Source organism: Myxocyprinus asiaticus, chromosome 28, assembly GCF_019703515.2.
Source record: "Myxocyprinus asiaticus isolate MX2 ecotype Aquarium Trade chromosome 28, UBuf_Myxa_2, whole genome shotgun sequence".
NCBI classification, from domain to species: Eukaryota; Metazoa; Chordata; class Actinopteri; order Cypriniformes; family Catostomidae; genus Myxocyprinus; species Myxocyprinus asiaticus.
In genome coordinates this window covers 37,829,449-37,854,071 of record NC_059371.1, presented here as the reverse complement: position 1 = coordinate 37,854,071, position 24,623 = coordinate 37,829,449, and the positions used below count along the sequence as shown (strand labels likewise).

The following is a 24,623-nucleotide window of genomic DNA, read 5'->3' as shown; positions in this document are numbered from 1 at the left end:
CACCACACGCTGTGCGCGAGGCATAGTGGCATATTGCAACAGACAGTTACAGTTGGATTTGTTCTGTTTGTTTCTTTGCTTAAAGGTACAATCAGTAATTTTTTCCTCATTTAAAAAGTTTTATGCTTAAAGAAATTAATTCTTATTTTTGAACATGCGTTTAAAATTGTATACATACTCACATGAGATGAAGACTCCAATCATATCAGTAACCTTATAAAAGCTGTTTTATCCTACGTGGAGAGGCGCCATGGGGGCTGCCATGATATGATCACATGACCGGCCAAATACTACTCGCTTAATCGCAGTAACCACCCTGTTATTGGTCACTTTCACTCATGGATTCAATTGTGAATTGCTGACTGTGAAAAGTGAATTTCTACAGTGGCATTTGTACCTGAAAACTATTGTGTTTGAATGATGCTGCATCCAGGCCACTAGGTGTCAGTGTAAGAGGACATAAACATAAAAATTACTGAGTGCACCTTTAAGGAGTCGACCAAATTATTCACATAGAATTAGCATCTGTGGCAACAAAATCAATTTTGACAGTGTAAAAACAGACAAAATATACATTGACAATTATTGACTTACAATGGCAGTCTATGCAACAAATTTTACAACACAATCGATTTCCATTGTAAATGCATTTCGGTCATGTAAGCACCTGAATTCCAATTGATGAGAGTTTTCTCTTGGGCGGTGCTTGTGGTTCATCAGCTGCCACCGTCAGACTCACTGGCTGATTTTTGGCGTCTGGGGCAGGAGAGGGCGGAACAATAGTGGGAGGCGGGGTGGTAACTCTCGCACTGGGCAAAGGTACGGGTTCCCGCGGGGCAGGGATGGGGGGTAGGATGGGTGGCCGCTTGAAACACTTCACCAGACTTCCTGTACGAGAGCTGGCGAGGCTGTCAGAAGAGTTGCTGCGTCCTGATTGGCTGTTGACCTCGCTGCGCTGGTCCTGGCTGTCCAAATACGTGTCCTGGGCAGATTCGGTGCTGCTTTGGACCGTCACGGAGATGAAGGGTTTCGAGGTGGTACGTGGAGGAATAGGGGGCGGAGCCTTCCTACAGGCAGCTGTACACGTAGAGACTAAAGAGAGAGAAATGGGAAGGTAAGAAAAATTGAGATAAAATTCGCAACACCCAATCAATAAGCTATCAGTCTGGCTTTTTAAGCTATTTAATGGCTTATGCCTATATCTAGAGAGCATGGTGGCTGATGGGTGATATAAACATTAAATAAAATTAGAAGGTAAAGTATGCATTTTCTGGGCCACTAGCGACTCTAAAGCAAAACTACGAAAATAACGATTGTTTGAAAATAATTTATCTGACCCATTTGTCTGAAATAAAATGACTCTTAAATATCACATAAATTGATTACTATGAAGTTTCTTTGTTGTATACTTACGGCCAAAACCAACTTTATTCAAGTACGTAAACGCAGATGCTTCTAGCTACGCAAACTCGGTTTTGCGCGTTGTTGCGAACGCAAGTACTTGTTGCATTCTAAATGTTGCCAAAAGGGGTGCTATAGCAATTAAGTTGAAGTCAATTTCTTTAAATAGCAACTTAACTGAATAACATCCAGTTTAATGGCACAGACTTTTGAAGGTAACTCTATCACCCCCTTGAGTACAGAGGATTGTTACTGCCCCAGTCACACAAGAACGAACGTTATGCATGTTCCACTGGACAGTGCAGTGTAGACAGCATCATTGGTTATAATGGGTTCTATCACGTTTAACGTGATGCGCCACAATGGACGCTTCCAGTGTTGACAGCATCATTGGTTATAATGGGTTCCATCACGTTTAACGCGACAAGCCACAATGGATACTTCCAGTGTAGACAGCATCATTGATTATAATGGGTTCTATTGCTTTTGGCGCGACATGCCACAACAGATGCTTCCAGTGTAGACAGCATCATTGGTTATAATTGTTTCTATCACGTTTAATGCGACAAGCCACAATGGACGCTTCCAGTGTAGACAGCATCATTGGTTATAATTGTTTCTATCACGTTTAACGCGACAAGCCACAACAAATACTTCCAGTGTAGACAGCATCATTGATTATAATGGGTTCTATCACGTTTAACGCGACAAGCCACAACAGATACTTCCAGTGTAGACAGCATCATTGGTTATAATGGGTTCTATCATGTTTAACGCGACAAGCCACAACAGATACTTCCAGTGTAGACAGCATCATTGATTATACTGGGTCTTATCCCTTTTGAGGCAACGCACCGCAATGGATGCTACCAGTGTAGACAGTATCATTGTTTAGAAAGGGTTCTATACCTTTTGAGGCAACACGACGCAACATACACTTCCAGTGTAGACCGCATCATTGACTGTAATAAGATCTATTGCTTTTGACACGCCGCGCCACAACAGACGCTTCCAGTGTAGACAGCATCATTGATTATAATGGATTCTATCACGTTTAACATGACAAGCCGCAACGGATGCTTCCAGTGTAGACAGCATCATTGATTATAATGGGTTCTATCACTTTTAACGGTTCGCAGCATGCCGCTCATGACCGGTGTAGACAGGGTGCAAGGCGTACTGGTGTAAAGTATGTTTCTGGCCAAATTCAGCTTGGATTGGCATAGAGGTATGGAATATAATTACTTTAAATGTTAAAATATGTTCTCAAATCTAGGCATATGACCCATAAAATAAGACAGTGAAATCAACTTAATACAACTGCACCAACTCCAAACATTTTTCAAGTGACCCAGAAACCACCCAAAATGATCTCTTCAGAAGGTCACACAGTTTCCCAGCAGCCCCTGCTCTGAGCAACAGGAAGAGACGAAACAAAGACAGGCATTTACATACTCAAATCACGACAGCATTCTGCTCATGCCGAACGATGGCAGGATGCGTCAGGAATGTGTCGAGCTACACCCACAGAACATGGGCTAGAAATCTGCTGACAAGACTCAAGGTTTTGTACAATGTGTCATGTCATGAATCTGGATAATAACACTCAGTGGTGTATTATTAGTCTGGTGAACAGTGCTGGGGAAGCTAGCTTGAAACTGCTGCTTGCCAAACTACAAGCCCTACAGTGAAGCTACCCTTTTAAAAAAAGCTGTTAGCTACACTTTTATTGTAATTCTAACAAAAAGTAGCTACGATTTTCTATTTTTTTATTCTGATTTCTCAGTAATGTATTTTGAAAACGTTATAAAAAGGAGAATTTTTCTGGTACAAAACAATGAGGAGCTCAATAGAATGAAACATTCAATTTATTATCTCCTTGATGAATTGACTTTTTACGATAACTTATAATCCTTTTAAGACAGATCTACCATGAGCTCCGCTAACTTTGTAAGTTAAAAATTTGTCTTTAACAGCAGAATACCTTGTGAAGAACTACACAATCTTTGATAACTTCAATAGTTAGCTGAGCTCATGGTAGGTCTGTCTTTAAAGGATAGTAAGTTATCATATGATCCTGAATAGACAGCTCCACCAATCAGCAAGCAAAATAGCTTGGCAGCGACCACCAACTCTCATGACATACTGAAAATGATGCAATCAAGTTGCTCTAAAGCTAAGTCTTTTTAGCAAGTCAGGTCACTCGGCAGCCATCTTTGGAACACTCCCGTGCATCTATTTTTCTATGTAACCAAACAGCAAACAAGTGCAGCTCCTATCAACTTGAATGGGTAAAGACTGAAATCTCCAAAATGGTTTGTCAACATTACGAGAAACTAACATATTTCAAATCAACAGTAAAACCTGAAATTTTACCAGCTTGTTTAGCTAATGTGCATGCACGTTCTCGACGTTCTCCATTGACAGGCGTTGTTTGTATCCAAAAGGTAACTGGCTCTTTTAAATGTAAGGCAGGACTTCCTTTCTACATCCATTGACCGTTAGGCGTTCCATTTTCTCCCGTTCATTTTAACAGAATTGACTTGTATCTGCTAAATAGTCTCGGTCTAAAATTACTTTTGTATCTAAATAGTTTGCACTAAAATTAAAAAAATATTGTTTCTGTATTTATAATAAACAACTTTAAATCAATAGTTTAATATTTTCCATAGTTTTTAATTTGATTACGCCATTCACAATGCTTCATGGGTTTGTAGTTCATTCCCTCACAAAAAATGTTAAGTACACAGTCTTGTACCTTTGACATTTTGTTCGATTTTCAAATACTTCTCCACAAAAAATCAAAGTTTGTAATTGTGACGAGGAGGAGGGTGGGGCCGGGCCGAGACTACGCATGCCCTCTATTTTATTAAATCCCTTTGGAAAAAAATTAATGGAAAAAATACAGAACTAAGATGGCTGACAAAGTGGGCGGGCACTGCTGCACTTTCTTAAGATGACAGCTTTAAACTTGAATATAAATTGACAGAAATCTAAACTAATAAAACTGAAAACATTACACTGGAAAACACAATGATAAACAGCAGTACTAAACGGAATATTTTCGCAACAAAAAAAAACCAAAAGTATAAAAGCCCAAAGCATCCTTCGGCCAGACGCTAGGTGTCTGAGTACAGGATGTGTGATGCAAATTACATCACCAGCAGAGTGATCGAGCACTTAACGCATGTGACCCAATTTTTATAACCATGCGTACTGTAAACGCGCAGTATGCTCATGTGCCAGGAATTATTTGCACAAATTAGTGGGTCCACAAGGTGGCAAAACTCACAATTGAGTCACTTCTTTGAAGAACAAATGCAAAAGAAGATGTAATCACAAGTAAACAACAGAAGACGAAGGATTTAAAGAACAACAGTGGATGTGCACATCAAGAGCACATGTGTGAGGAGATTAGGTGATATCTGCATTGATATAACTCGAGTCTAAGACTTCTTTATATCTCTAAACTCCTGAAGAGAAATAGTCCAGTATCTCACAGCAGTTGTAGCATGCATGCGCTAATCACTTGTATGTGCGCACAGTCGTATGAAGTATAATTAGAAGGGCTGAGCGTTCGACTGTACACAGACGCTAAACTTTTGTGACAAAACCGAAGCATACTTTGGGCTTAATGAAGCACAGGGACACGTAAAAACGTAAGTGACTTGTACGAATCAACAAAACACCTTTCTAAATCAGTTCACGGAAATGAATCATCTGAATGAATTGATTTGCTATGAAAAACTATCAAAACAAGCTGATTAGCTAATATGAAATCAAATGAAATGTTAGTTTAGAGGGATATTAGAGAATAATCTAGGAAAGCGTGTTTGATTATCGCCTAAACTCGCTTGGTTTTAAAGCAGCGTAACACAATTTAACACACTTATTGTTACTAAAAAAGCTGCATTACTGTGAAGACAGCTGAGCTACCGTCATTCTACCGAAAAATGTTAGCTTATAAAATGAACATGCATATCGTTTGTTTTGTGGCTATACTTTCGAAACTGTGTATTTTAGTGTTTATGGACTGGCCCAATTCACTTCCATTATAAATGCTTTACAGTAAACACGATTTTTGCCTTTTCTTCTTTTTTTTTATAACGCAGGACAAGACAAAATAATTGTTTGTGGTAATCAACATTATGCCTCGAATGCTGAAGATTAAGCTTAATTTATATTAAACCCGGAATATCCCTTTAATAGTGTTTTTACATAAACTATAATATTACTCTACAATGCTTTAGCAAAGCTCTAATAGGTATGCCAACAAAGCTCAATTGAACTGAGATAACGAGAGGGAAGTTTTAACAACGTGGTAATACTATGGTACTTTGATATATACCATGATACTGAATAATTTCATTTACTATGTTATTTACTTGGTGCTCTAAGGTCCTTCAAAGTATACTGTAATACTATGATATCATGATGAGACCATGGAAATGTACTATGGTATTTCCAAAGAAGAAAACACGGTATAACCATGGTATAAATATATATAGCAAATTAGTTTGGATAGATCAGGGCTAAAATATTATATTTAGTCAATAGTTTATTTGATGAGCACAAAGACTTGCGTTATTAAGCAAACAAGGCTAATATTTGCCTTCCTGTAAGTGGTAGAATTGTCTTTTGTTTGTTGAATAGGGGAGTCGTGCCAGGGCAAGTTCAACACGGAGACTGTGCGGCTCAGGGACAATATTGAATAAATCTGTTTCCTCTTTCTGGCACGGCTTGTTGGCATTGCGTGCTTGCTGTTCAGTGCCAGGACAGCTGCCACACATCAGTCTATGCCATTTTAACTGCCAATACAGATTCTCATAGATGAATGATCTAATGATATGATATAAAAAAAAAGACCAAACAAGCTATAATAAAACAATTTTACAAATACAATAATCAGTTTTAAAAGCTAGTTAAGAATTATAATGCTCATCTTCATACTTGTCCTGTTAGAACATCTAGGTTTTGTACATTTATAGAAAGAAAATATGCGTAATTCTGTGTCAAATATACAGTAGCTGCTTTGATAACTAAGCTTTCTGATTGGTTGCTAGAGCATTGCAAAGCAGTTGCTTACAGGCTCAAGTAAAAAGTGCCCTACCCCAAGTCTCTATAACATTGGGGTCACTAGACAGGACTGAAGTCTCCATCAAATTCAATCGGCTATTTTAATTCACAAGTCTGTTCACGCACGAGGCAGTGGCACCCCTCGGTCAACAACTTTGGGGGTGTGTTTAAGCGGGTTTCGCCCAGGGCGCCAAACAAGCTAGAACCGCTACTGTCCTTGTCTATTGTGAATATTCAGATTAGCTGTGTATGAAGCTCCGCCCACACTGAGGTCACTGCCAAACCAGGCAACGTCCTATTGACCAATGCGGCAAATTCACCCGTCAAAGTTCACCAAACTTGAACTCCACGCGAAATCCGCGAGGGGAAATTCTTCGCTTGAAATTCACGATCGCACGGATGCCCGTTGAGAAGACCGCATTTCACCCGAGTTTCGCCATGGGAATGTAAATGTGACCACACCTTTAGAGAAGTAATAGCACACCTCTCCTCAACAAATCACATGTTGAGGCATCAAGCACCACTGATAACATGATAAATCACACCATGTCTATTAGAAGCACCCTAAGATGCCTTCAAGTACAAAAGAGCAACAGGCTAATGGTTTTGGTTTAAGTCGAGGGGTACTGAACAACTTTTAAACAACTCTATGTCATCACCTTTACTTCCCTGAGATGTTGTGGCAGTTCAATTAAAAACTATTTTATGCCGAGACCAAATCTCAGAGCAGTGTTGTATTAATTTCAACATGACCTCCCTCAAGAACCCTCATAGTCTTGTTGAATTTCAGCAAAAGCAGTGGAATAAAATTTTGAACGGACATACGGTCTCTTTTATTTGTAGTCAAATGGGATTCAGTGTGTTGAAGCAGAATGCTTCACGGCCGTGGTTTTACCTTGTTTCAGATAAGTTTGCATCAGCACATGTGTGGCCCTGCCGGGCTGGTTTGCATTAGGGCCCCTGCACAGAGGTTTATGACACAGTTCTCTCTCCGCAGGGGAGGCTCAAATCCAGATTAACGGCATTAGAGCCAGTTGCTCTGCCCTGGGGCCCCTGCCAAACTGGGTACCAAAGCGCAACCAAATTCTGACAAAACTGGCAGACTTTCGTACAGAAGCTAGCTGTGCTGAGCATTAAGATTAAAGGAAAAGTTCACCACAAATGAAAAATTCTCAGCAATTGAATTTTTCTTCTCACTTTTGCTTTTTTCTGACACAATCGGTTAGGTTTAAGTCTAAGGTTTAGGGTAGGGAGGTAGTTTTTGTTGATTTAACTCGATAAAGCATTAACCTTAAAAACCTCATCTGTTTGCAAGAACATTTAACTCGCTTTTAGTGCCACACAGTGGACATTTTGCCACGGAATTGCCGCGGAATGTATAAGGAACCACGTTATCATTTTGCAAGAATGTAGCCACAGTAACGTAGTTTTCATGCGAATAAGCAGCCTCAAAGGGGGGGAACAAGTAACAAGTTCCAATTAAAAAATTAAATAGTCATAGTTAATAAACTTCAAGGAACAGTTCACCTAAAAATGAAAATACTCTCATCATTTACTCACCCTCATGCCATCACAGATGTGTAGTACTCTTTCTTCAGCAGAACACCAACAAAGATTTTTAGGAGAATATTTCAGCTCTGTAGGTCCATACAATGCAAGTGAATGGTGACCAAAACTTTGAAGCTCAAAAAACATATACAATAAAACTAAAGGCAGCATAAAAGTAATACATAAGATTCCAGTGATTTAATCAATGTCTTCTGAAGCGATCTAATTTATTTTGTGTGAAAACAGACCAAAGTTTTACTCCTTTTTCACTGTACATCTTGCCATTACAGTCTCAAGGCACGATCATGATTTCAAGCTCGATTACAGTGCCCAACAAACGCACAGTGCTAGATGGTGCTAGGAAGTGTAACAGAGCTTAAAAACATGATCACCAAGGAGACTGCTACTATTATTTTTTGGTCTGCTCTCATCCAAAACTGATTGGATCACTTCACAAGACATGAATTAAACCACTGGAGTCTTATGGATTCCTATTATGCTGCATTAATGTGCTTTTTGGAGCTTCAAAGTTTTGGTCACCATTCAGTTGCACTGTATTGACCTAAAGAGCTGAAATAGTCTTCAAAAAAATCTTTGTGTACAGCAGAAGAAAGAACACATCTGGGATGGCTTGAGGGCGAGTAAATGAAGAGAGAATTTTCAATTTTGCTGAACTATTCCTTTAAGAAACTGTTAATAAAAGTAATAAACTGTTGTCAGTCCAAACAACCCATAAATGCAAAGACGTCTTAAAACTACACAGATGGGAGACAAACAGCACACACACACACACACACACACACACACACACAGAGAGCCCAATCCTTTCCATCACATTCCAACTTGTAATCCTTATTAGGACACGTTTTTAGATTAAGTGTACATCTTCGCTCTAATGCACAGCAAGTGTTTACCAAGAAGGGAAACAACCTGCTAAATGTAGGGCAAACTAGTGAACGGATGTACGGATGAAAACGTCATGTATTAAGATGGCAGAACAATCTAAGCATTAACCTTTTCGATAAAAGACATTTAAATCCTTGTTAAAATATTACTGTAGGTGTCATTAAAGGAATAAGCTAGTTCACCTAGTGAGAATTCTGCAATCATTTACTCACCATTAAGTCGTTCTAAATCTTTATGACTTTCTGTAGAACACAAAAGGAGAAATTTTGCACCCTGAAAGTATCATAAAAGTGGTCCATTAGGCTCAAGCGCTATATTACAAGTCTTCCAAAGCCATATGATAGGTTAGTATAAGAAACAGACTGAAATTTAAGTCATATGGACTACTTTTTCCCCATTTTTGGAAATTGATTCAATTTTATTATGGAAAACATTTGCAAGGATATTTTTCAAAACGTACCTTTTGTGTTCCACAGAAGGCAGACATACAGACTTGGAATGACATGGGTATCTAATAATAATGACACATTTTTATTTTTGTCTTAACTATTAACAATAATCAATTACACCCTACACAATACTGGGAATTCTGAATTTCCACCTACATTCTGATGTAAATTGAAACAATCACAATAATTCCAATGCATACTTTCCGGGATACGGACTACTGAATCAGGTCAGGTTAGTTGAAGGGCAATCCACACTGCTTTCAAAACTTAAAACAAAAGGGTAGTTATGTTATCTCTCCTTGACTTTGCAATGCAAACAGATGCTTTCAAACTGACTCATAACACACAACACAGCAACATACCTTTGTGCGTGATCGGCTATGGATCCCACACATTCAATGCATACTGAGATGCATTTGATTTCCAAAATCAGTGTTTGCATGAAAACATGCATGACTTTCATTCTTCGAATTTTTAAACAAAATGATAATCATATTGACTCACCCTGACTTTGCGATGCAAACAGTTGCATAACTTAACCAGAACACAGTGCATAGAAACTGGCCACTATGTGAGCATAGCTAGAGATTCCTCATGTGCAGTGGGTGCGTTATAATCTCTAAAATTGTGTTTGCATTGATTGCATGCCTCTCACCGTTTAAGACTTCAAACAAAAGGGTAGCTATGTTATATCTCCCTGACTGTGTAATGCAAACTAATGCATTCAACCTGGCTCATAACACACAACAATGAAACTGGCCTTTGTGTGTGCTTAGCGCACGTGCAATCCAAATCACTGTGCATTGTGTTCCCTAAAGCAGTGTTTACATGAAATACGACTGCAAAAAAAGTCATACATGATGATGACATAGTTGGGTGTGTAGTGGAGACATGCTTTGCTGTCTAGACGGATGCAACACTGTAAACACACCTCCACTAGCCACCATACAGGCTAGCGCGAGCTAACCTGCTAATGCAATCAAAATATCACTAAATCAAATGTTAAAAGCATCGCTGAAAGCATATTTCTAAACACCAAGTTCGCTATTATCACATGTCGTTGTCGCGACTTTATCAGACAACGCGCACATGAGAAAAAAAAAACAAAAACAAAAAAAAAACATGCAATCGGTCTCGAAAGGCAGCGCGCGTGCGTTCGCTGATTTCCTGCCGTGCGCGTGCCCACACCGCTTTAACGCGCTCACGGTGGACATTTAATGTAAAAACATAATAATAATTAATAATCCACGCGCACCTTTTCCTCTTCCTCCGCGCTGTGAAGCGATCACTGTCGACTGAGTGTTTCCATATCGTCTTGTATAAGACAAACTTAAGCGATCCACTGACAGTTTTTTTTTTTTTTACTTCAAATCTTAGTGTTGTTTCTTCCACCCGTTTCTTCCGTTCAACGGATCACACTATCCACGTCTCGAGGAGTCGAGGAAAAAACAGAAGCGATTCCGGTAATCCGCTTTCAGCACGCGGGATTGGAGAACGACGCGTTCGAGGCATCCACTCGCTGAGCTCTCATTGGCCGGCGGCCTCAGCGTTTGATCTTGACGCGATTTATGCAGTTTGCGTCATAATAGAATCCCCGCTCGCTCTTGGTCTGTCTTTGGCTGTAGAATGGGAGAGATGACGGGAGCTTCACCCAGGCTGGGCTGTGGCTGAGCTCCGTCACATGACCGCGGAATGCAGCCAGACATGGATATGGAATAGCCATAAGAAAATATATGGGAATATTGTTTTTTTTTTTCTTCAATGAGATATATAGTATTCAGTGCAAATATAATAGTGTTATAGTTAAAGGGAGTTCAGAGACGAGAGACAGAGCCAAGTAAAAGGGATTTGTCATGACTAGTCGCATAGGCTGGTTTACACACAGTTAGTGTGTACATTTGCAGTGCACTGTACATTTCATAAACATACACTATATGTTTTAATTTATTAAACCCACAAGTGAATAGCAGAAATCTTATTAGATGGTTTTCTTTTAAACTATTTCCCTACTTTCCTGTTTGATTGCATGTTGCAATTTCTGTCATGTTGCAAACTGGCAATTTCTCTCATCATTTACTCACCCTCATGCCATCCCAGATGTATATGACAAATAAAGATTTTTAGAAGAATATCTCAGCTCCGTAGGTTCATACAATGCAAGTGAATGGTGACCAACACTTTGAAGCTCCTAAAGCAAATAAAGTCTGTATAAAAGTAATTAAAAATAAACTCTAGGGGTTTAATGTCCTCTGAATCGATCTAATCAATTTTGGGTGAGAACAGACCAATATACCAACTCCCTTTTCACTATATACAGTATATCTTGCCATTGAAGTCTCCTGTCTTGATCATGATTTCAAGCTCGATTACACTTCCTAGTGCTTGACGCATGCACAGATGCTAGATGGGGCTAGGAAGAGTAATCGAGCTTAAAATCATGATCGCCAAGGAGACTGCTGATGCCATGATTTATGATGAAAACTGAGTTATATTTTGATCTGTTCAAAAGACAGATCAAAATGTAACATGGAATACATGGATTAAACCACCGGAGTCTTATGGATTACTTTTATGTGGCCTAAATGTGCTTTTTGGAGCTTCAAAGTTTGGTCACCATTCACTTGCATTGTGTGGACCTACAAAGATGAGATATTCTTCTTAAAATCTTTGCTTGTGTTCTGCATGAGGGTGAATTAATGATGAGAGAATTTTCATTTTTGTGTGAACTATTCCTTTGCGAATATTCCAGGTGTTTTCTTCATTGTTTCTTTTCTCTAATGATGTAATTTGGTTTGATTGAATTAATCTGGAGTATGCCACCCATACTGAATTATAAGATGTATCACAATACAGTGAAAATCCATAAAGGGGTGTTTCTTTAACTTTGGGCCATATCTTGTCCCAGGGGTTGATGTTTATTAAATTAAACAGATTTAAACAATCTGAACCTTTTTTTTAAATATATATATGAAGGTCACATTAAAACTAAATTGGGAACTTTTTACCAGGCCTTCCTCATTTATTTTTGGTACTTTTCAAATGCATTCTACGTATAGATTTGACTGTTTTAGCCTTGTCCCAGGAAAAGATTTTCAGTATTAAACTATAAAAATCTATTCTAAAAATACAAATTATTACATGTTTAAAACGATGATCATTTAAACAAAGAGTGAAGTAACAAAAACAATTGTAATATTTATTGTGTGAAAATTTGTTCTATCCATTTTTCAAAAATTACAACTTTTCCGCAGTTGTGCCGGCACAATACATAAAATGTTAGCTATGAAATTAACCATAGCAAGACAAAGAAGGAGGTTACATTTTTAATTTCCATCAGCGTCACTCACCACAGTATATTCTATTAAACACAATACAGAATTTGAGGTGTGCTGGAAATGACACAGTGTTGGGAATTTTCATGAATTTCAGTGTATGTACATACACTGATGGACAATAATAATAATAAAAAATAATTGAGTGTCAAAAATGTTTAAACAAGACTTTACTAGAAGCGCCCAAAGTTGAAGAAACACGCATAAATCATAATTTAGGTAATACAGAAGTTAGTTAAGCTGCACATGTGCTTTGGGTCATGATGGGTCAGTCAATGGTTGTTTATTAGACCCACTCTAGCCCTGATCAAGTACAGTAAAATGTGTAAAACGGGCTGCCCCCTGGCTGCTGCTGTATCACGTGTTTGGCCAACTAATCTGCTTGATGACCCTTAATACCAGCTGAGATGAGGTTTAGTTCATAGCTGAAGTTTTACAAGATAAAATTGGTCATGATGGGCTGAGAAAGTCTGAGCTTCATCTGAGAATGTTGGCCGTTAAGCTCAGGATTCATCTCAGCAGGACACTACCAGACCAAAATGTAGGTCAGAAGATTTTTCTGCTGGCACAAACTTGGAAGTGAGCATTTGAGATGTCAAAAAATTGAATGACTCCAGTAGCCTAATGAATAAAGTCCATCCATGAAGACTCTTCAAAATTCTCCTTTTGTGTTCCAAACATTATAAGGGTTTGCAATGATATGAGGGTGCATGAATAATGACAGATTCCTTTAAAGGGACCACAAGACTGTAGTCATGAACTATGGGCTGTTTTTACCTCTCACACTCTGATTCCAGATCACTTGTCTGGACTTGTCCACATGCCAACCTCAAAAGATAAGACATCAGACTTCACACAGAGGTCTTTCTTACAGCGGGAGAAAAACAGGGGCACTTTTGATGGTACTGACATCACCATCGAAGGCAATATAATGACATCATGATAACAAAGTACCCAAGACCTCTTCTTATCATGTTGTCATATTATATTGCCTGCGATAGACTGTCCTGTTTATTAAAGCATTTGCTTCTATGCAAACTCACTGGTATCACTATGTCACCCGACAACCAGGTCAAAGCTTTATTTGTCTGCTATCGTACTGTGCGGTACCATTACTTTCCACTGGTCAATGATCATATTATATCAATACGCCGATCACTATTTATATAATGCATTTTTTTTTATGTACTACATCTAAATAAGGTAAACCAGGCCTATAGTCATAAACCACAGAACTACAAAGTCCTGAATGAACTTGATAAAAGAATGACAGATCATTGATGTTGAGCAGATTGCATCTTGAACCAAAAGGGCAGTTTTTCTTCTTACAGTGTTAAGGCCAAATTTTGAAGGCCAAATTACTTTAAAGTTAAATCATTAAATAAATAAAGCTTGAGCTTAAATGAAAAAAATCAACCCAAAGATAAGGCTTGAATGAAAATGGATGCAAACTAGTGCTAAAATGAAATACAAGGGACATTTATATATATTTAATTAATTTTATTATGTATTTAATTATTATTTTATATAGTTATTTAATGATTTAATTTTGAGTTATTTGGCCCTTCATACATTTAAAGTTTTGGGTGTGAATAAAACTAGTGATACACTTATGTTTGCGTTAGACGGAATATAAAGGGTGGATCAAATGTGTTTAATTGTCATGAAAATAATGTCATAATGCAAATAATATAGAAACAGATCAATATTTAAGTCCTTTTTTACTATAAATTCTCCTCCCTGCCCAGTAGGGGGTGATATGCACGAAGAAGACGAATCGACAAAAACAAAAGAAGAATGTGGAAGTAAAAGTGAAAGTGGAGATTTACGGTAAAAAAGGACATAACATTGATCTGTTTCTCACCCACATCTATCATATCGCTTCTGAAGATATGGATTTAACCACTGGAGTTTTATGGATTACTTTTATGCTCCTTTTATGTGCATTTTGAAGCATCACAATTTTGGCCACCACTCACTTGCATTGTATGGACCAAAAGAGCTGAGATATACTTCTAAAAATCTTTGTGTTCTGCTGAAGTAAGAAAGTCATACACATTTGGGATGGCATGAGGGTGAGCAAATGATGAGAGAATTTTCATTTTTGGGTGAAGTATTCCTTTAAATGCTAAATGGTTTATATTTACATACAGAAATGTGGAAATGGATCAATATACAATAGATCAGGAGTCTTTTTTTCTGTTCTGAAGCAGATCCCAAGAATGTACTCACCGGTGTTGTGGATATAGCTACTGATGGATGTAGTTGTGGGCGGGGTTTCATCTGAGTCCACAGAGCCCGTATCGTCGTCTTGAGAGCAGCCGGCCTGAATCGCCCGCAGGTAACTGTGGCTTCGAGACCTGAAGCAGGTGGGCATGGGCAGATCTAAAGCCTTCACCGCCTGAGAGTCCACCTGCCTGTAAGCCGTGCCGCTCAGGTAACCCTGCTCCACCTGAAAGGACACGTGCAGGTTGAATCGACCCATGCGAGGTCGGCGGGGTAACCGACCGCTGCCTGCCCACACCCGCGCCTCACATGGGGTGAGATGAGGCTGCTGTTTTAGGGTGGATTGGGGCATTGTTGTATGGAAGAGAAGGTGACCTTAGCTCCAACAATATGGAGTGTAATTTATGTCTTCCATATTTTAATAAATCTTTCAAGTAATTTTCACATAGTCTGTGCAAATGTTTCTGTAGCTCAACATGGATTTTTCAATGACAGGGACAAGGGTTCAATTCCCAGATAACACAAATACTGATCAAATTTAAGTTGTTAAATTGCTAAATTTAAGTTTTTGGGGAGAAAATCCAAAAATGTATTCTTGTCACGATTGTATTGGTCCTTTTCTGTGGTTCAGGTGTAGGTTTAAAAAAATAAATAAATAAATAAAACATAAAAAATAAAAAATAAAAATCTAAAAATGCGAGTAATTTATATATATATATATATATATATATATACACACTCAGTGGGGTCCAAAAATCTGGGATTAAAAATAAAATTTAAGACTTGAAATTAAGTTTTTCAATTAAACTTTTCAATCAAAAAATTTTTATGCTGATAATAGAATTTGTAATGAAAAATTGAATTAAAGGGAAAAATATTTTTTTATTTCATTTCTGTGTATTGTTGCTAAATGTAAAATTATTTCTAACAAACTTCAAGACTTGAAATTAAGTTTTAGAAAAGTTTAGTAAAAGCTTATTGAACAAAATTTTTTAACTTTTCACTCAAATTGCTGATAATATCATTTGTAAAGAAAAGTTGTAATAAAAATTGTATTTACATTAGAAAACGGCTATTTTCACTAGTTGTCTCAAACTTTTTGGACTACGATGTGTGTTTGTGTATAAGAAATAACAAAAATCCTTTCTTGCATCACTGAAATAGGGTAATTTAAGCAAATAATTTACAAAGGGATTCCTTTTTCAGAGCTCTTATTTAGTTCACTGTCTCTTGCACTGCCGATGTGCCACATTTTTAATCCTAAAATATCCTTTTTTCGCTTCTCTGCTCCAAAACCGAAAGGCAGAATGCAAGAAAAAAAGCCTCCAAGAGTGAATGAACTCCGCTGTGATTCATATGACGAAACAAACCTGCAGACAACGCAATCAGAGTTCAAACTCTCTTTATGTCTGCAGGGACTGGAACAGCAGCTGGTTGTTTTCAAGCCTGATTGAACCCTTTAGATGGTGAAAAGCAAAGAGAAAGTTTCAAAAGAAGGGATGCAAAAGAACAGGATTGTGGGTATAAATGTATGCGTGTTTGTCAAGGACAAACCCAGTAATTAAAGGCAAAAAAAAAAAAGATCCACTCAGAAAGACAGAAACTCCACGCAGTAATTAAAAAGTCTGATTTTAAACGGACCCATTGAAGTAAACATTCCAAGCCAATTCCCAAAACAAAACTACGTGAGCTCTGTTATAAATGCCACGAACTAGCTTGCGTGCTCCTTTATCTTCACTTTCCCCTTTGATTCAACCATTTTCCCTGCAAAAACGTCTGTCCAATCTTAGAAACAGCACTTAAAAAAACATCCATCCTTCAGTCTTCATAGCATGTTATCCCTTTGGGTCAAATTAAAAATACCCTTAAAAAAAAAAAAAATTCTCTTCCCACTGTAGACCTTTGATTTGCTTCACAAGTCTCAATGTCTTCTTCGGTAAAGTGTGAGAGAAAAGAGACTTTGGGGACAGTTTGAAACAAGTATCTCCATTCAAGTATCTCCTTGCGTTAAAATGCTCTCAAAGTGATTTTCCAACCTTCATGTCTCCTTAAACTGGCTTAAGGATGTCATACAACATTCTTAATCTGGAACATTCTGTTCCAGAGGTCGCGTACAGTAAACAGCAAAACATCTCTGACATATTTCAGTGTTTACTGGCTGATGTCGGGAGTAGAACGGAACGATTTAGAAAAGTAAACAGAACAAGATTTTGCATTTTCTGAAGAAAATAGATTCTAAAGAAAATGTGAGATTTATTGAGTGTTGGGTGGTTGCTAGGCTTTTTCCAAGTGGTTGCTAGGGTGTTCTGAGTGGGTGGATGGGTGTGTTGGGTGGTTGCTAGGGCTTTGCCAAGTGGTTGCTAGGGTGTTCTGGGTGGATGCTAGGTGTTATTAAGGTGTGTTGGGTGGGTTCTAGGGTTTTTTTTAAGTGGTTGCTAGGGTGTTCTGGGTGGATGCTTAGTTGTTAAAGTTTGTTGGCTGGTTGATAATGTGTAATGATGGCTAGTTGCTAGGGCTTTGCTATGCAGTTGCTAGAGTGTTCTGGATGGATGCAAGTAGTTGTCAGTGTGTGCTGGGTGGTTGCTAGGGTGTGATGGCTGGTTGCTAGGGCTTTGTAAAGTGGTAACTAGTGTGTTATTGATGGATGCTAGGTGGGTTTAGGGTGTTTTGGGTGGTTGCTAAGGCTTTGTTAAGTGGTTGCTACAGTGCTCTGGGTGGATGGGTGTGATGTGTGGTTGCTAGGGCTTTGCTAAGTGGTTGCTAGGGTATTCTGGGAGGATGCTAATTGGTTGTTAAGGTATGTTGGATGATTGCTAGGGCTTTGTTAAGTGGTTGCTAGGGTTTATTGATGAATGCTAGGCGGTTGCTATAGTGTTCTGGGTGGATGCTAGATAGTTTTCAGGGTGTGTTGGGTGATTTCTAGGGCTTTGTTAAGTGGTTGCTAGGGTGTTCTGGGTGTGTTGTGTAGTTGCTTGGGCTTTGTTAAGTGGTTGCTAGGGTGTTCTGGGTGGATGCTAAGTGATTGTTAGGGTGTGTTGGCTGGTTGATAATGTGTAATGATGGCTGGTTGCTAGGGCTTTGCTATGCAGTTGCTAGAGTGTTCTGGGTGGATGCAAGGTGTTGTCAGGGTGTGTTGGGTAGTTGCTAGGGCTTTGTAAAGTGGTAACTAGGGTGTACCTAATGGATGCTAGGTGGGTTTAGGGTGTGTTGTGTAGTTGCTAGGGCTTTGCTACGTAGTTGCTAGGGTATTCTGGGAGGATGCTAAGTGGTTGCTAGGGCTTTGTTAAGTGGTTGCTAGGGTTTTATTGATGGATGCTAGGTTGTTGCTAGAGTTTTCTGGGTGGATGCAAGGTTGTATTCAGTTGCTAGGGTGTGATGGCTGGTTGTAAGGGCTTTGCTGAGTGGTTGCTGTTTCCATACTATGGAAGTGAATGGTGACTGAGTTTGTAATTCTGCGTAAAATCTCCTTGTTTGTACGACGGACAAGAAGAAAATAAAATGGTTTTGTAACAACATGAGGGTGAGTAAACAACGACAGAATTTAAATTTTTCTGAACTATCCCTTTAATATAACTTGAAATAAATGAAATCATCTGACCTGGCTCATGGTAGTCCCTCGTCCCAGTGAAGCGCAACCCTGAACGAATCCCGCATCCCGCAGGACCGCCTCACTCGGTGCCATCAAACAGTCCAGGTTATCCAGACTGTGATTGGTGGAGACCTCACACAGAGATGGCATACAGCTGAACGAGAAACAAAGAAGAAACATTAGAGAATGAGTGAAGGAAGAGGCTGATCACAATTCCAGAGGAACAAAATACATCCTTCTTTTGATGCACTGCGGATAACATTCTTCTATACTTTTAGTAGTCACTGAGACGAGGTGAGCGAGCAAAGGTGACAGAGAGCGTGAGACTTGAAAATGTTAAATCACAGAGGAACAGTTTTCTGACAACATGCAGACCTTCAAAGTTAAATTTTAAGGGATCGTTTACCCAAAAATTTAAATTCTGTCTCCATTTACTCACCCTCTTTTTGTTTCAAACCAATGTGGCTTCTGTGGAACAGAACAGGAGATGTTAGTCAGCATGTTAGCTTCAGTCACCATTCACTTTCATTGCACAAGATGCAATGAAAGTGAATGGTAACTGAGACTGTCATTCTGCCTAACATCTCATGTTGTGTTCCACGGAAGAAAAAAATTCACACAAGATTAGAACAACATGACAGAATTTTCATTTTTGGGTGAACTACCCCTTTAAGTTTGGTTTAATTGAAGTTCCTCATAGTAATTCCTCTGTTCTGTGTTGTGGATTCTGAGTGGAGGTGGCAATCATGCATCAGGGTGCTTTGTGGGGAAGTTTAGGGTTCATGGGAAGGTGCTTTCCCTGGATAATATGAATTTATTGGTGATAGTATATCTGAGGTAACAGTCATGGGTTAATCCTATGATGCATGGTGTACACAACAATGAAAGGATATCTAAACGCAATCTTTTAACATTTAGGGTGTGATATCACATTAAAACCACCATGGAATATGACTTTTGATGCTTTCTAATAGTTTTATATGACTGACCTCTTTATATGTCATTGTGTTTTGATTTATGACAACATAAGTACAACATGGCTGACACCATGCTCTGATGCAGCAAGTAAATCTGGAATATTAACAATTATAATATATTGTAATGGAACCTCTCAAAATATGTGATTTTGAAAAATAAAAAAGATTGTAAATGATTATATTCTTGTTCTGAAGCTAAATAAATGGGTGTTTCTTCAACTTCATGAAACTTTATGTCCCAGGTGATGATTTTTATTAAAGCAAACCTATTTCAACTTTTTTATTGATTTATTTTTTATTTTAAGGTCACATAAAAACCTGTCTTAAAAATGTTTTACCAGGCTTTTAACATTTATTTTTGTACTTCTAAAAAGCCTTTTATGTATAGATTTGACTGTTTTAGCCTTGATCCATTCCAGACCCAGACTTATAATATTAACCTATGAAAATCCATTATAAAAATAAAAATGATTACATGTTATGATATGATAACTATGATAATCTAAACAAAGAGTGAAATAAACGTAAACCATTTCAATCATTATTGTGTGAAAATTATTTCTATAAATGTTTCAAAAATTACGACTGTCCCACAGTTGTGTCATCATTTCCACCACAACAAACAATTTTACCCATAATAAAGATTTTACAAAAGTTAGTGTACTTGTTAACCAAGTGTCAGTGAAGAGCATGCTTAAGATAAAATATGAGTTGAAGAGAGATGTTTGAAGAAAATTCAATGTAAATATCACTTGTGAGCAGAATATTTATATTAGGTGCATTTGCAATCAAGCTGTAATTTTGCCAAATTATGCAAAAAAGTGTGAAAATATCATTTAATTGTGAGTATGTAAAATACATTAAATTTCAAATAGCTATGAAATTAGCCTAAGGAAGACAAAGGTGTCACCACCATTTCCACCACAGAATTCTATTAAACACTATACAGAATTTGAGATGAACTGGAAATGGCAATGTGGAGGGAATTAAACATAAAAAAATAAAATAAAAAAAAGACACTCTTTGGACATTGTTAGTACTAGTAGACATGTCCAAGTTGTAGAAACACATATACATTTGTATATTTTTTTTTTGTGATTTCACAACTCATGCATCAGAGGTTAAATAGGGCTCCGTTTTAAATCCTGGGGTTGCAATCTCTCTTTGCATTTGTTTAAACTTCATTCGAGGTGTTAACTGGAATTGCCTGGATTAAATCTGAACACTACCCCTTACAAAAAATCTAGAGTTCTGAAAATTTCCCACTCATTATTTTCACATGCAAATGAGTTTGTGATTCACCGCAAATGTTTGCCAGAAGTTTGCAGCTCTTCACCTGTAGTGGTGCTCCTGCAGCAAACCTTTGGCAACAAAGGACATTTTGCCGCAAGTTTGCAGCAAAGCTCATCTGCATGTGAAAATGATCGGTGGCGAATTTGCGGCAAATTTGCCATGAACTCTTGATTTTTGTAAGGGAAGTAAATGATTTAAGTCAGTCACAATTTCAGTCAGTGAGCAGTGAGGGATGTTAAACTAGGGAACATGACCGTTGTGGGCGGGGGTCAGGCGTTCAGGTGGAGGCGGGGCTAAAACACTAACCTGTACAGGTGTGGCACTGAGCTGGCGTTGTGCAGAGGAGACCAGACCACACCAAACTGCTTCCTCATGAACGGACAGGGGCTCTGTCTACTATAGACAGCGGGTGTACGGAAAGGGTGGGGCGTTACATGGGCGACAAAAATGACAATTCTGTCATCATGTTCTCTCCCTTGTTTCATTCGAAAGGAAGTTTCGTGACAGATGACTAGGAATGTCATAAAATATCAATACATCGATTATTGATCAGCATGTTATTTTCTCAATACGTTTTTGAGGCATCGATATCTTAACATTAGCCAACATTACTTGTTTTTTTTTTTTTATATTTATTTTTCACACATTATACATTTGCACATATACAGTGAAATTCTTTTTTTCACATATCCCAGCCAAGCTGGGGTCAGAGTGCAGGGTCAGCCATGATACAGCACCCCTAGAGCAGATAGGGTCAAGGGCCTTGCTCAAGGGCCCAACAGTGGCATCTTGGCAGTACTGGGGCTTGAACCCCCTGACCTTCTGATCAGTAACCCAGAGCCTTAACCGCTGAGCCACCACTGCCCATTAAAACTAGAAGCCGAATTTATGTGCTTTCCATTTCAGTGTCAATTGGCCTTTTGTTTAATGTAGTTTGGCGTAATAGCTTTGGGAGACCACAAGGGGGTGCTATAACATTAACCGTATTTAATACTGAAGGACATGTTAATAGCAGTACAGATGGCAGTCAAAAGTTGTGAATCTAGTCACCATACACATAAAAGTTATGAAGGTTTTGTACTTCTTCAAGAATGAACAAAGTGTGTTAATGAGTTTGCAGGTTAGTGTATGAAACTGTTGTAACTGCGCAATCTGAACGATAAGAAATGGCGATGTTTATTATGCAATTTCTCTGTGTGTAGCCTTGAATAGGCAGTCAAACCACAAAAAGACATACAGTACATGTAACTAAAAATACACTGTGTAGAGAATATGAAAGAAACATATACAGAATATATCATCCAGTGATGACTAGAGTAAATAATCTATGGCCTTTAATAATGATTTGTGTTGAATTTAATGGAAATTATACGAGTTGCATGTGCGCTTCAGAATTCTGAGTAGCCTCCGGAGTCATAGCTGGGCATGGCGACAGACACCGACAGGCGGTGGCGGTGTGCGTACCTTCATAAAAAATAATTATTTAGAATTTTAGAATGCGCCATGTCTTCCGTGACACGTGTCTGGAGTGCGAAGTTACTCTGCCGCACAGTTTACCAAAGTTGTGTTGAGAAATATGAATGAAGAAACAAAGACTACTGTACAGTGAATATCCCTATTTATGTCTAAAAAAGGCGAATACAGATTGATAATCATTGGGAAAATTTTCTGATTATCGATGCGTGAAAAAGGCAACGATCCCAAGACTACAGATGACAAATTTTAGTCTCAGTCACCATTCAAAAAGATGCAATGAAAGTGAATGGTGACTGAGGCTGTAGAAAAGTCATTTGGAACAACATGAGAGTGACTATATGATGACAGAATTTTCATTTTTCCTTTTGTATTCCATGGAAGATAGTAAGTGTTTCCCTGGCACCTTTGGAATTTAGGACATACTAAATCTTATCTCATGTACTACTTTGAACGATACTATCTCTGTTGGGAAACTTTATGAAACACCCATTGAGATTCAAAACACTGAAACAAGTACAAACATTTAACAGACCAGTTAAACATTAAAAATTAAAATTAAAAATGTATCAGTCAGTTTTTGAACGTAGCCAGCAAGTTGGACACCACAGGAGTAATGATGAGAATGATGATGAAACAGTTGAACTTTTCAGAAAAATCCTGTAGTCTGACACTGTGAGCCTCTGATATGGAGTACCAAGTACGTTACAGAATATTTAAGAGTTCAGGGCAATTTTATATCAGCTTTGTAGTTTCCAAGTCAGTAAAGGGCGGTAAACAATCTGTCAACATACTGCCATCTGCTGGTCACAATAAACACATGTTTCTATCTGATGACGTGGATATTACTGTTAACATTATTTGGTGTTGGCTTTTAATTTAAAGGAATATTCCGGATTCATTACAAGTTAAGCTTAATCAGCAGTATTTGTGGCATAATGTTGATTACCACAAACATTTATTTCAAACCGTTTCTCACTTTCTAAAATCAAGGTTACAGTGAGGCGCTTCCAATGGAAGTGAATGGGGCCAATTTTTGGAGGGTTTAAAGGCAGAAATGTGAAGTTTATAATTTTATAAAAACACTTACATTAATTCTTCTGTTAAAACTAATTTATTATTTGAGCTGTAAAGATGTGTAAATAGTAGTTTTTACAGTCATTTTAAGGTTTAGGCTTTGTTGACACTACATCGTCATGGCAACGAAGTTGTACAATTGGCTAAAACTTTACACAGAAAATGTTAGTATGTTAGACATTTTTGTGATAATCAGTATTATGCCACAAATGCTGTTGATAGAGCTTTACTTGTATTGGAAGGACGAGACACAGACTGACTAAATAATCAATTGGTATGTGATGGTGATGGGTATGAAATAATCCATTTTACTGCAACAGCAATTACATTTAGATGTGTGAGTGTGTGTATGTTTGTTTGTGTGTATGTTGTGGTTTACATGTTTGCGCAGGAGGGTAGGGCGTCCTCAAAAGTTAAAAATAATTAATAAATACAATAAAAAAAAAATAGTTCTAAGAAATAAAAAAATAATATTTTAGGTGTAGGGCTAGTCTGTAGTCATTATAATTAGCTATTATTATAAGTCTATGGCATGTCCTCATTAAGATATGTTTGTGAAAGTGTATGTATGTGTCTGTGTGTGTTATCATACACATATGTATGAGAGAGTGTGTGAATGTTGTGGTTTATGTGTGTATAAGTGTTTGTGAGTGGTTTGACTCACTTGCGTGGCAGGAGTGGCTGCTGTTCGCTCAGAGAGTGCTGTGTGGCCTTCAGGTAACTCTGTCGTCTGGCGGCGGTCTTGGGCGAGGGTTTGGGTGAGGGTGGGCTGTCTGAGTCATCGCTGTCCTCCGTGTCTCCCATGGCTTTAACGTAACTGCCGCTGCGCATTCTCCTGCACGGGATCTCACCCGTGGCCCCTGACTTACTCAGTGTCCCACTCCACTCGCCTGTGGGCACCTGCCAGTTGTTAAGGTGGTTGTTAGCATATACCGCATGTGGTTGCTAAGGCACTGATTGTTTTCCATGAATACAGAATATTTGCATACTGTGCAGAGTGTACAAAATTTCTAAGAGTAGTATGGTACTATACTATTTTTAACATAGTTTATAACTTTAACCGTTAAATGTAATATTAAGAGCATTTTCACATTTGTCTGCTCTGTTTTTCAATTATTTTCCTTTGTAAACATGGACCGTTGCACCATGTCTCGCCTTTTTTAGCACCTTGTGCAGGAGCGTCACGTTTTTTGGATACCATGTCAATTTAAAAAGAACTTTAATTGTTAAAAACACATCTTAAGTCTTGATGTGAATGGCCCCTCCGGCAGCAGTG

General features: G+C 38.2%; 1 protein-coding gene across 2 annotated transcripts in view; it reads right to left on the bottom strand.

Moving 5' to 3' along the window:
* The window catches only part of dlgap4a (discs, large (Drosophila) homolog-associated protein 4a), a 202,292-nt gene that overhangs the window by 13,631 nt on the left and 164,038 nt on the right, over positions 1-24,623 (bottom strand). The window contains exons 6-10 of one of the 2 annotated variants that reach the window (XM_051659514.1): positions 24,012-24,247; positions 21,104-21,190; positions 18,537-18,681; positions 14,945-15,164; positions 668-1,077 (exon numbers count right to left, since the gene is read on the bottom strand). In XM_051659514.1, coding sequence (XP_051515474.1) covers positions 668-1,077; positions 14,945-15,164; positions 18,537-18,681; positions 21,104-21,190; positions 24,012-24,247 — 1,098 coding nt within the window. Of the gene's footprint in view, positions 1-667; positions 1,093-14,944; positions 15,543-18,536; positions 18,682-21,103; positions 21,191-24,011; positions 24,248-24,623 lie in introns of those variants that run through there. The other variant, XM_051659515.1, reaches the window with a different exon arrangement.